Here is a 13,844-nt window from a genome sequence, read left to right as displayed (position 1 = left end):
ATCAATCTTTGTACGTTCTCCCTTCACTTATCCACAATGAATTTTATGCTTTCCTTAAGAATAATAATGAATTATATATTTATATTAATACCTATAATAATGATTGCGTTTGAAAAGATCTTAAAATTAATTTGGGGAGTGCGAAGTAAAATAGAAAAAAATTATCTTTCTCTTGATTTACGAAAATAAACAAATAAAAGTAAACATATATTTTTAGTCCTCTGAACAAGTAAAATTGAACGAAGGAAATATTAATCATCTCGAGAGATCAAGTCTCAAAGTGCCCCATAACCATATTTGTTTTCGGGGATTTTGGGAAAGAGATTAAGCTAGTGTTTGGCCGTAGATTCCCAAATTTGTTTTAAAAAATCTGGTTTGGACGAAGTTTGGTTTGAAGGTGAAAATATGTTTGGACATAATTTTTTCAAAACATATTTCACTTTTTAAAAAAAAAATGAAATGTAACTTTGGACCATAAGTTTTAAAAACTATGAAAAATACCAACAAACAACAACAACAACAACATCCCAGTGTATTCTCACAAATGGGGTCTGGGGAGGTTAGGATGTACGCAGCCTTACCCCTACCCTAAAAGGGCAGAAAGACTGTTTCCGGAAGACCTTCGGCTAAAGAAAAGATGGAAGAAGCACATATAGCAAGTAATAACAATACATAATATTTGGAAAACTAAATCCAAAATAACAAAGAAAAGGACGAAAGAAGCACTTATCACACGTAATAACAGTGCTTCATAAACAAGTAAACACCATAAAATTTTGAATTTGAATCCCATTGCCTCAATATTATATACAAGCAAAGCATGTAATTCATGGCTGCAAACCATCAAATTGTCAGGTGCCAAAGCATTACAACTTAAAGGCTTCAAATATAAAGGAAAATACATAATGATAATGGAGAAATTTGAAGTAAAACAATTGATTAGCATGGGTATAACTCACAAGTGTAGATGATCACGCCCAACTATGCCTTCTAAAAAGGACTAAGCGGTCGCTGCAAATATAATCCGGTTTACAAGTCCGGAGTCGAATCCCACAGAGAACTAAAGTTTAGTTATAGCTGTTCACTATCACCAAGAAGACAAGCTTGAACAATTCCTAACTTATAGATATTAAGATTCTTGTGTTTAACTAATTAACTAACAAATTAAAATAGTAAATTAACAACTAACGATACTGAGGGTTAGAGAAAAGATTAAGGAGGTCTAGAGTTATGATTTCCCCTATTGTCGGAATCCTTCCCGCTATGTCTTCTAAGGAGGCATTCACAGACCACCATGTGTTATCGGTACGACTTCAATAAAGACCCGCCCAAGGTCGAAGCAGTTCCAGAAGCAATAAAGGTTGCGGTCGAAAAGTCAGCAAGGATCAAGGTCGAGAAGTCGACTTGGACCAAGGTCGAGAAGTCGACGTGGACCAAGGTCGATGTCGATCATCCTAGACAAGGTTATAACAGCTAGTTTTAGGATAGGGCACAAAGGAGAATATTCCAGTAGATATTCTATGTACATGTACTATTAGGCTTTTTACGAATATATTCCCTATAAGTTGAAAGAGATACAATGATAGGGGACATGAAATATTCATTTGTAAGAGTACACATTGATTTTATTGGGAGAATCTGACCCTATTTCTAACATTCGAAAAATACCTTTATTAAGATTCTAGCCTAATTTTTCTACTTGATCCAAGAACAACCCAAATGTTCCAAGGCTCATCAATCATTCATCATTGTCAGAAGGAATATCAACAAATTACACCCCTTTTCGGGTGACTCGTATGTTCTTATTTACAATAATTACCATCTATCATTATTTATTATTATTTAATGCTATCTTCCGTCTTTTTGGATCATTGAATACTGTCCTTATTTCTTATATTCATTACCATTCGGACAGACATACATATTATATGCCATAAAACCGATAACCTTATCTTTTTTTATATTATCATTAGCTAAGATTGACTCTATTTTACTTAATCTAATTGATTGAATGCAGATCTAAATTTTTAGGTCAAACACTGTAATCTCTTTTGATGTGAGGCACTGCTTTCTTTACTACTGCTTTGCATAGTTCAGCACCTTCTTATAGTGTAAAGGGAAGAAAAAGTATAGTGTATTTGGGACTTCAAGAAAAAGCAGTGACAAAGTGGAAAAGATTCATTTCACAAGACCAGTAAAAAGAATTAAACTAATTTTCAAATGAGGATTTCATTTTTTCGTTGATTTTCGGTTATGCATAAGCATGATTTTTGGTTAAATGAGTGAAGCACAGAAAACCGTGAGTAAGCAACTAAAAACTTCACTATTGTTGAAGCTTGACAAGATGTCATTCCTTATGTTATTCGTACTACTTAATTGGTAAGTAATGGTTATATGGCAGGAATCATACAGTAATAATGGAATATACACACGCAATATATACTACTATAGTTTTATGGGGTGGTTGGATCCACTGGACATTTGTTTAAGTGTGTCAGAAGACCTCCAATTTTTCAAGCATACAACTTTCTGTTTGTCTCTGAAAATATAACCAAACGCTCAATTTTCCGTCAAAAGGCTAGGCCGCAAATAGGTTAAAAAGATGTATGCTTTTTACTTCTCACCTCATCTGTCATTTCAGCTAAACCAATTTGGTCTAAAGTTTTTGTCACCTTTTAAATTTCACCTGAATAATGTTAAAAAAGGCATATACTCATTTATTACTCATTTGAGAAAGAGAAAAAGATAATTTAGGGTCTGTTTGGATAGTCACCCATAATTGAAATTGGTGTAATTACGAGGATAATAGTCTAGTAATTACACAATATAGTAATTATAATGACCTGTTTGTTTGTCATAACGTAATTACAGTGTACAGTCAAACCTCTCTATAACAACCTCGTTTGTTCCGAATATTTTTGGATGTTATAGCGAAGTGCTGTTATAGAGAACATATATTATAACATAACATGAAAATTAGTTCCGAAAAAGCTTGATTTTTATAGTGAAGTATTGTTATATAGGGATGTTGTTATAGAGAGGTCTGACTGTAATTACAAGCGTATTGTTTGGTTGCACAAGCGTAATTACACAGTTAGATTAAATTTTTAATGAGTAATTATCAAAACTTCAAAGTTAATATAATAAATGTTACGGTCCAATTTTATTATAGGCCATGATGGCGCCCAACACCGTTGTTAGACAAGCCAACATTGATCAAACTAGTGGTTTCCCGTTTTAAATAGATTACTAAGTGAATAACATTTCCTCATTTTGTTAAAAATTTTTAGAAATTTGCAGATGTAAAATAATTAAACGGAAGCAAATGAGTGAAAATCGTAATCATGAAAATAAATCCAAAATCATAAGTCTACTAATGTGTGTGCCAAGACCTGGTGTCACAAGTATATAGGCATTCTAGTAGAATATACAAAAGAATACTAGTCTACTGTCTGAAAGGAAATAGACACAAAAATATAACATAAGGAAGACTCCAGTTGCTGCAGAACGGCTCGGAAGGTAGCTCACCATGAAGTCTCGAGGTGTAAGTCAAGTATGCGCGCCAAATTGATAGCTAGATGCACCTGCCTCAGATCCTGCACATTCAAGTGCAGAAGTATAGCGTGAGTACATAAATAATATGTACCCAGTAAGTATCTAGTCTAACCTCGAAAAAGTAGTGACGAGGGGTCGACTCTGACACTTACTAAGGCCATCAATATGATAATATGAAATTTTAATTAAACATGATATATAGAGATAACAATAAAACTCATAATAAGAATTAACTGAACAATCCTTTCACCATATTTAAGAACCAAATCGTTTCCTTCATTTAAAAACAATAACCTCTCAATTCAGGTGAATTAATACCAAATATAAAAGGGACTTCCAGTTCTATTATCACACACGAAGTTTGCTGAGGACGTACGGCCTGATTCAACATAAATATAAACTGTGCACCGTCGAGGGTCGAACGACACGAACCATCGATGCATCTATTAACCTGTCGAGGCGAACGGCCCGCTCCCATGAGAGTAGTGGAAAAAGTCACCCCGCTCGCGGAATATACTTGCGACGCGGTTGAATATAAATAAAACATAACCTTTCTCAATTCATTTCAAAATAAAGAAATTCAACTTGAAGCCTTCGAAAAATCCTCAATTTAGTTTCATTCGAAACAATTAACAGATATAATCAGGTAACGGTGCCCACAAAGTATGGTGTAAACCTAAAACTACCTGGATATAAATAGGAATAGTAGCTACGTAAGGATTCTCGTCACTTCGTGCGTATGTAGCCCCCACAAATAACAACACATATTAATTAAGTTCACCTATGGGGTAAATTCCCTCTTACAAGGTTAGAAAAGAGACTTACACCATCTCAAAGCCTACTTCCCGGTTCAAGAATGTGCTCAAACCTCCAAATTTGGTGCCAAACGACTCGAAACTAGTCAAATATTATATAAATTAATCAATTTATGCTCAAAAAGTTCATATCCCCATTATCAAAGTGATTACCCAACCCTAAATGCAAGATTCCTAAAATTCATCCCCGGGCCCACGTGCCCGAATTTCAGAAATTTTTGAAGAAAGTTGTTACCCATAATCGTAGGAACATAAATATATGATTTTCACTAAGTTCCATAATAATTTCGTGGTAAAATCACATTTTTATCAAAACCTAGGTTTTTCATCTAAACCCATAATTTCCACATATTTTCATATTAAAATCTACCCGAAATCTATGTATTAAACTCACATTAGGTAGAAATTACTTACCTTCAAAAGCTAGGTCGAAAGCCCCTCCTTAAAAGCTCTCAAATCGCCCAAGAGTGAAGAAAATGTGTTAGAAATGGCATAAGTCCCGTATTAAATGAACCTTTCTGCCCAGCCATTTTTCGTATTTGCGGTTCCGCACCTAAGGCAAATTCCTCGCAGGTGCGCCTTTTCCTTACCTGATCAGGATCCGCATCTACAGAAAAAAGGGGCCGCTTCTGCGATTCCATCCACTCTTACGAGCAAGTCCCTCGCACCTGCGGTCACGCAGGTGCGCCCAATCTTCCGCATCTGAGGTTGCTCGGCTGCCCTCAAAATCTCGCTTCTGCGGCTCGTGGCTCGTGGCTCATGGCTCGCACCTGCGAGCCTGCACCTATGGCTGGCCAAGCGCAGGTGCGATTATGATAGAAACCTGATGCTTCAGCTGTTGCTTCCCAAGTCCAAACTTGGTCCGAGCCTCGTCCGATTGACACTCAGGGCCCCGCCCGTATATACCAACAAGTTTGGAATCATAAAACGGACTCCCTCGAACTCTCGGAATGCCCGAAACAACATTAAAACTAGGAATCACACCCCAAAACCAATTGAATCAAACTTAGAACTTCAAGTTCTTCAATTTACTTCCAATGCGCCGAAACGTCCTTAAACTACTCGAAATGACACCAAATTTTGCGTGCAAGTCTTAAATAACATTACGAAATTATTTCCGGTCTCGGAATTCCTTTTGGAGCTCGATATCACCAAAACTCGCTCCAAACCAAATTTAAAGAACTTCTAAAACATTCAAAGAACCAACTTTCACTATTAGGCACCAAAACGTCTCCGAGTCATCCAAAACCTGATTCGAACATACGCCCAAGTCCGAAATCATCATACGAACCTATTGGAACCGTCAACTTCCGATTCCGAGGTCGTTTACTCAAAATGTTGACCTAAGTCAAACTTGACCTTTTTAGCCAACCTTAAGGAACCAAGTGTTCCGATTTCAACCCGACCCCTTCCAAATTCCGAACTAACTATCCCCGCAAGTCATAAAACAGTAAAAACACGTACGGAAAGTCTTATTTAGGGGAACGGGGTTCTAGAAAGCAAAACGACCGGTCCGGTCGTTACAATAAATATGCCTTTGATTGATTTTCTACAAGTATAAATGATATTAAATTTGGTATTTAAGATGCATATTTTTTTCTTAGTAACCATATATTTATAACTAATATTATAAAAATAATTCCAATTTAATAATATTTATTTTAATGAATTATAAAAACTAAAAACATACGTTTTGTAAGAACATCATGGAATTCATGTTTGATAAAATGTTTAATATTTATAAATATAATTTCATAACATTATTCAAATATTTAACAAAACTAATCTATCAATTTTAACAAAAAAATGAATAACATGCAATGTGAAATATAACACAATTTTAGACTCCAAAAAAAAAAATAGTCTAACATATGTCAAATTCCAACATAGTAAAAATAATTTTCAATATAACTTAAGATTAGGAACCATAATAAGTTTATAACCTCATTCAACAACGAAATTCTACTTTAAGGACATCACTCATTATATGCCAAGTTTGTTAATGACTCATTACTTCTAATATTAGGAGGTGTAATTTCAAAAACTAGAATAATAACACAGTTACACAAAAAGAAAATAAAACAAATTAAGAAATAAAATATACGAGGGAATCACACAAAGTAAAGATAGAGAAATAAAGATAAATAATGTACAAAGAACAATATATTTTAAGATTAAAAAATAAATTAAAAGGTAAAAATAAAATAAAATAAAAAATAAAATAAAAAGAAACAAAAATAATGGAAATAAAATGTTAAAGAATATAAATTAAAATAAAAAAAGGAAAGGAATTAAAAAATAACTTGTAATTACACAGTATAATTACCACTAATTCTCACCTCCTCCTTGAGAATTGAAGAGTTTAATTACACATCTCTAATTACACTCAATTTCATGCTGACCAAGTAATTATTTGGCCACACAAATATGTCAAACTATGTAATTACACCTAATTACACTAAAATCCAATTTCTAGGTCGCTTTCCGAACATAATCTTAATCAAATATATTCCTTATGATTAATGTTGTCAAATAATTTCTTCAATAAGAATGCCCAAACGTCTTCAAAAGACATAGTAACAACAACAACAGGAAATAAAGGAAGTGATTGGTAGTGAAGTTTTCTTATTCAGCGACCATCACTGGTAAATAAGTTATCATTAAAGGTAAAATATCAAGTTTAGTAGTAGTAAATATCACTCTTTTTAAAACAAATTAAAATAAAAGTATGTCACATTTACTAGACGGAGGGAATAGATAAAAGGGGCCCGCCTGACAATCACTAAAAATCCCTTTAATTGGGATTCATTCTGCCACCAGCCCACCACCACTTTAAAGAGCTTTCCTTCTGTTCGAGTTAAGATCTTTACTTTCGGACACCCTTTGACATTTAGAGCTGTAGTCGTAGTAATAGATTTTAATGTGCTATTTGTAAAATAAATAAAAAAAGAAAAAAAAAAGAAAGAAAAAAGATAAAGCGACGCCCACCTTCCCCTTTACTGCCCAAAAAGCTATACTGGGACTCTGCATGTAACAGATTTTAGCAGAAGAGTATATATGCAGTAGTTACTTTTAACTGACCGTCAAAAAGGCTGCCTTTTCATGGCTCTTAATTTATTAGCAAGCTCTGTAATGTTCAAACTTCAACATCTGTTCATGGCATAAGCGTTAAAGTGATCGTCAATTAATTCTTCGTAAGGAGCGGAGAAAAAGGCGTTAGTCACTTGGAGCTATATTGCAATGCAAGTAATCAATTCTAAGTACACAAGCGTTCCAAGAGGTAACCATTGGATTTGTACTTCTTCTTATTGTATATTTGCAATTCTCTCTTTCTTTGTGTTTTTGGCCCAAAAATTTTGTGGTTTCTCTAAGTTGAAAGAACTTTTAATTTGATGTGTTGCCTGTAGTAGATAATGGAGCACACTTGTAAAAATAACAGTCCCAAAATCAAATGTTTGTTACTATGTATTTGCTTTGCAAGCTGACATTGTTGTTATTTTCTTGGTTCCATTTCATTGGATTTGGCCATATAACAAAATTTGAAAGGTTTTGTAACGAGTATGGAAAAGGAAAGTAGACGGGCTTATGGGAATATGGATATGGACTAACCATTTTCTTATCTTCTTGATTTCCTGCTGCGTAATATGTTGACCAGGAGGTCACGGGTTCAAGCCATGGAAACAGGCTCTTTTGAAAAAATGCAGGATAAGGCTGCGAACAATAGACCTTGTTGTCCGGCCCTTCCCCAGACCTCGCACATAGCGGGAGCTTAGTGCACCGGGCTGCCGTTTTTTTTTTAATTTCGTGCTGCTTTAGTTCTTTGAAGGAAGTTTGTTTACTGCAGAAGCCATTGTGCGCTCTGGAAAATTTATGTAGTGTAATCTTCCATACTATGATTTCTGGGTGATGTCTATAGTATTTGATTTACACGACTGCAGCTTCCCGTATAGACAAGGATTTGATGACAATGTGGATCATTCAGTAGAGGCATCTAATCAATTGAAGTTGGTAAGGAAGCTTCCATGTGTCCTTCCTCTTCTGATATTTTAGCTTTCATACCAGAATGTGACTACAAAGTTACAAGTTATCTTCCTTCTTGGCTTTCAAGTTTGTTTTTACATCATCTTAAACTGCTCAGTTACTTTTCTGATGTTTTCTGATATATCAAACAATTGTCACAACTTGAAAAGTCCCCCCCCACCCCCACCCCACCCCCACCCCCACAAGAAAGGAAGGAAGAAAGAACAGGGGACGTGTTAGAAATACCACCAATTTTGGACGTCTGAGGATATATTGCTTCTTTTCTCTAGGATATGATGGATCACATGGAAGACTGTATTGGGAGCAAGAAGAAACAATCATCTAAGACTGAAGTCCAGAGTTCTTTGAGGCAAGAGGTAAGGAACCAGAGATTATACAACTGTTAATTCTAGTTGGATCAACAGATAATTAATGTCTAAGTTAATTAAAAATGCGTCTCTACAGATAATGCAGCTCGAGAGAAGTGTACATCAAGGCGCAGTTTCATGTGCTCTAGAGAAAGCATTGGAATGTAAATCTTTCTCGCAAAACATCACTCATCTCACCTCAATGTCTATGGTACCTCCTTCTGCTCCTTCCAATCCTATGACATAATATAAAATGATGCATAATTACTTCCATTTTGAAGGAAAATGTAAATTGAGCGTTCGACACCTCTTACTTCTCTTTGTGAAGTAACATAGCTAAGTGTAAGGCTCATATACTCTATTGTCAATTTGCCATAGCTATTTTTATTACTGTTGCACTAATGGTTATTCTGGTCAAAGTTGAACTTTTCTTTAATTTTGTGCTGTTTTTAATACCCTCTATATCGGTCATATGCTGAGAGTACTCTATTCAATTGAATCCAGCCAACGACAGAACTGATTAGAGAAATTGCAGTACTAGAGTTGGAAGTAGTGCATTTGGAACAGTATCTTCTCTCATTATACCGTAAAGCATTTGATCAACAAATCTCATCCGTGTCTCCTCCCGTAAACGATGATAAACTAAGATCACCCCAAAGTACCCAAATAAGGAGGTGCCTTGAATTTTCTAAATCTGATGTGATGTTGAGAAGGGAAAATTCTTGTGCTCAACTTGATAGGCAATCATTATCAAATCCATGGAATGAAACCAATAGCAAGACAGAAGACAAAGTTAAAGAACCTGGAGTTCATCGAAGCCATTCCTCATTAACTCAACATTCAGCTCCGTCAAATAGAGCTCCCCTATCAGAGGAAATACCAGGGAAAGCTTTGCGTGCTTGTCAGTCTCAACCTTTTTCTATGATGGAGGTAAGTTGCTAAAGAGATAAATTTTCATTACAGTTACTCCTTTTTTAGGGAAGGAGGCATTAATTATTATTTATCATCTACGTATATATCATGTTAGTGTGCGATGATTTTCCCTGTATAGAACAATAATAATTGGAGAACTGAGTTTCTATGTGATGATTTCTTTGCAGTATGCACAGAGTTCTTGTTCAAATTTAATCAGTTTGGCAGAGCATCTTGGCACGTGCATCTCTGATCATGTTCCAGAGGCACCAAATAAGCTGTCCGAGGACATGGTAAGGTGCATGTGCACCATATATTGCAAAATTGCTGATCCTTCACGGATAAATCCGTATCTCTCGTCACCAACCTCATCCTTGTCGTCACTAAGTGCCTTTTCTCCAAAGGATCAATGTGACATATGGAGTCCAGTATTAAGGAACGATTCATCTTTTAATGTTCGGTTGGACAATCCTTTTCATGTTGAAGGGTTGAAGGAGTTCAGTGGACCTTATAGCACAATGGTTGAAGTACAATGTATATATAAAGATAAACACAAACTAGGTGATATTGAACCGTTGTTGCAAAATTTCAGGTGAGGACATCTGTCGTGACGTACTTTAACAATTTCGTGTTTTAAAATGCTCATTGAGGAATTACATTGCAGGTCTATTGTTACTCGCCTAGAAGTAATAGATCCGCGAAGGTTGAGTCATGCGGAGAAGCTAGCGTTCTGGATTAACATACATAACGCATTAGTGATGCATGTAATGATCCTTCTTGATTAAAACGTCAGCACTATAGTTTCAGAAATCTGTCAAATTCCACATCCACTTTGAGCTGACAATATTCTTTAACCTTTCTTATATAGGCATTTTTGTCCTACGGGGTTCCAAAAAAACACGGAAAGAGAGTTTTTCTACTCTTGAAGGTTAATGCGAAAAACTTATTTTTTTGGTCAAGAGTTGTTTGGTAAGATTTTGTCTTACCTTTTTGCTTAATCCAGGCTGCCTATAATGTTGGCGGTCATGTAGTCAGCGCCAATGTGATACAGAACTCTATCCTAGGATGTCGAATGTCTAGACCAGGACAGGTATACCTCATAAGCTGGTTTCTTGTTACATTATGCATTTTAGCTTAACTTGCATATTCAGCAACTATGCTCTCTACTACACAAAACCTCTAGAAGTAATCGTGTTGGTTCACAAACCAACTTTTTTCAAGACTCTCCTAAAAGCATCTAAGGATCTTTTTGTTTTTTATTGTCAAAATCGTGTCCCTACTCTATTGATATTAAGTGACTGATACTCATGCATAGTATTTTCTGATCCTCGAGTATGTCTCCAAAGTGGATTTCTCCAAGTTGGTACTTGTATTGCTGATAAAGCTTACTCTGGATGCAGTGGCTTCGCTTGTTACTTTCTTCTAGAGGAAAGCTTAAGGTAGGCGATGAAAGGCAAGCCTATGCGATCGAACATCCAGAACCCCTTCTGCACTTTGCACTCTGCTCAGGCAATCATTCAGATCCTGCGGTATTGTCCATAACCTTCCTTTCTAATTAATGTTTGTGATGATCATTATTTCTTATATCCAATAATAACTGAATTTACGTGGCATTTTACAGACTGTAGTTTCTTTTTGAAAGGCTAGAAATTTACATCAGCTTCTATCCAATAACCGTTTAGAATGTGCTGACATTCATCTATCTTCTGTTCATGAAAAATCGATCCTGTTGTCATGCAAATGCCTCCGTCATAGTAATGGTTTTCACTAATTGATAGCTCTCAAATCCTTGGAGGCTTAGACTAAGGTTTATGTAAAAATAATAATTATGTACTTGTATCACGGAGCAAATGTTTCCATTGTCAGGTACGAGTCTATACACCTAAGAGAGTATTTCAGGAGCTTGAAGCAGCAAAAGAAGAATATATTAGAGCAACATTTGGGGTGAAGAAGGATCATAAAGTTGTTTTGCCAAAAGTTGTGGAGTCCTTTGCTAAGGATTCTGGTCTATGTACTGCTGGTGTGATGGAGATGATCCAGCAATGTTTACCTGAATCTCTTAGAAGAAGCATTAAGAAGATTCAGCAGGAAAAGTCTCGCAAGAACATTGAGTGGATTCCTCATAATTTTGCTTTCCGATATCTGATTATGAAGGAGCTGGTGAAGTGACTACTTTTATTGTGTGTTTAAGCTTGATAACTCTGTGATTATAGAGATTTGATTAGTAGTAAGCCTCTTTGACATCCAAGCAGTAGATTCGACTCTCACTACGGGTAAGTGAAAATCACTCTTTATCCCATATGGAATCAGTGTTGGAAGAGGGGGGAAAAGTTTGTTCTATAAGGGCTCTCTTTTTATTTCTTTTTTCCTTTATTAATAGGAGTTCTTTGAGAGGGGACTCATTTCCTTTTTCTCTCTTCTGTATAAATGCACACAAATTTAGGAGTTGAGACTGGAGAAAACATGCGCTCTCTGTTTTACATATTACCTCCATTTAACATTTGTTGCTGGCTATGTTGGATCAATCAGCTGCATCTTGATCTCGAGGTCGTGTTTACATAAGATCATGAGATTATCTATTGTCTCCAGTCCTATAGGCCAGTCACCTTTTCCCTAAAAAAGAGAAAAGAACTGGAATGGGAGAGGATGGTCATTGAGAATGATGCCTTAATAGGTTGGTCATCTGTCAGAACGAGAGTTTGAGTTCTTATTATGCTGCCCCTGCCCCTCATACTCTTCTTTCCGTGTTTGAGTCGCTCTTCTTATCTGCCGTACCCCTAATCCTCCATATCGGTCACCAGAAGCGAATGGAGTATATAATCAATAAGTTCAACTCATCCTATTTCCATTATTTATTACACTGAGCATAAATCCATCAAGTTTCAATTTCAACGAATTAAGACTAGGTCGCGAACCTATAATTTCGAAAGTTGGTTTAAGTCCATCAAATTTAAAATTTGGATTCATCTCTATTGATCACTCTCCTGCACCTTAATTTCAAACTAGTTAGATCGGCTATATATTTACTAGCAGTATAGAAAAAGAAAAGGAGAAAGGAAAATACCAGCAAACCAACACAATGACAACTTATTATAAATGAAAGCAACAAAACTTGAATTCCACACAAAAGTTACATTATTAAAGATCATGTAATTGCAGACTAATAAGGTTTCTCTCCTATTACATTTCCAGGGGGATTATAAAAACATATGGTAAGAGTAGAAGGTCCGTTAGAACAAGTAGCTTGAGCACAACCCAATTCCAATGATTCCTTCCAAACAACCTGAGTATAAACACCACACTTATGATCTCCTACACATGAATTATTAGCATAGTTGTAAAATTTCTTCTCAGCAACCCAATTATCTACAGCCATACGTGGGGTCACGGCCATACCACTAGCCCATAATTGATTCCCACCATATTTCCCACTGGTTAAATTTGCAAAGTTGCAATTTTGTTTGTTCCTTTGATAACGAACAAGAAGGCTAGTTTCTTTGGCTAGCATGGGACTCCATTTTAGAGGGCCAACACCCACTTCAGCTCTTGCCTTGTTATGTGCATCCAAGAATTCTTGGGCCGCGGCCGGTAGTGCAGCTGGAGTTGTGGCCGCTGTCGGTGGAGGTGGTGGTGCAATTGTCTGTCCTGAGATGTGAGTCAAGAATAAACAAGTGGTTAATAGGAGGAAGAAAAAGTTGGCCATTTTGTCTCTAACTTTCAACTCTGTTTTGTTTTCTTTCTTTTATTCAGAGGTCAACTTGGAAGAGATGGTGAGTTGAGCTATTATATCTTCCTAAGTTCATATAGGGGAATGGTGACAGCTCTATGTATCGGGGTGTGTACATGCTTGCTATTTTCAACGCAGAGTTAGGCTACAGTTGTATTGTGCACTTAGAGGACGATTCGTAATCGTTTACAATCTAATTAGGTGTGGATTATGATGTGGAAATGTGATGCTTATATGATATGCAAAATTCTTAGGTGATAAAATAATCCAGAGATAATTATGCGATAAATAATAGTACTCCGTATAGTAACATATTGTGTTATGTAAGATTGACTAGTTTAAGGGTATTGTTTTTTTGCTATAGATACTTTTATCCGCATAAATGCATGTACTTTTTTTTTAAAAAAATATTCTATTCCGTATAAAATAATATTTAGATTTACGTAT

General features: G+C 35.8%; 2 protein-coding genes across 3 annotated transcripts; one reads left to right on the top strand and one right to left on the bottom strand.

Annotated features, from left to right (window-relative positions):
- The first annotated feature begins 7,175 nt into the window (after positions 1-7,175).
- Positions 7,176-12,183, top strand: LOC109208740. Of its 2 annotated transcripts, XM_019371895.1 has the most exons (11): positions 7,176-7,650; positions 8,309-8,378; positions 8,681-8,767; positions 8,856-8,969; positions 9,263-9,688; positions 9,859-10,262; positions 10,335-10,434; positions 10,539-10,598; positions 10,674-10,760; positions 11,071-11,199; positions 11,537-12,183. In XM_019371895.1, the coding sequence occupies exons 3-11, from the start codon at positions 8,684-8,686 to the stop codon at positions 11,837-11,839; spliced, it is 1,707 nt and encodes a 568-aa protein (XP_019227440.1). In that variant the 5' UTR covers positions 7,176-7,650; positions 8,309-8,378; positions 8,681-8,683; the 3' UTR covers positions 11,840-12,183. The 2 variants fall into 2 exon arrangements, with proteins under 2 accessions (XP_019227440.1, XP_019227439.1); XM_019371894.1 differs by lacking the exon at positions 7,176-7,650 and having other exon boundaries at positions 7,661-8,378.
- Positions 12,184-12,731: 548 nt separating this feature from the next.
- LOC109208742 (STS14 protein-like) lies at positions 12,732-13,619 on the bottom strand. Its single transcript, XM_019371897.1, has one exon. The coding sequence runs from the start codon at positions 13,371-13,373 to the stop codon at positions 12,831-12,833; it is 543 nt and encodes a 180-aa protein (XP_019227442.1). The 5' UTR covers positions 13,374-13,619; the 3' UTR covers positions 12,732-12,830.
- Positions 13,620-13,844: the final 225 nt, after the last annotated feature.

The sequence above is a fragment of the Nicotiana attenuata genome, unplaced genomic scaffold (genome assembly GCF_001879085.1).
Source record: "Nicotiana attenuata strain UT unplaced genomic scaffold, NIATTr2, whole genome shotgun sequence".
Taxonomy (NCBI): Eukaryota; Viridiplantae; Streptophyta; class Magnoliopsida; order Solanales; family Solanaceae; genus Nicotiana; species Nicotiana attenuata.
The sequence above is the reverse complement of the archived record's forward strand: the minus strand, read 5'-3'. Positions and strand labels throughout refer to the sequence as shown.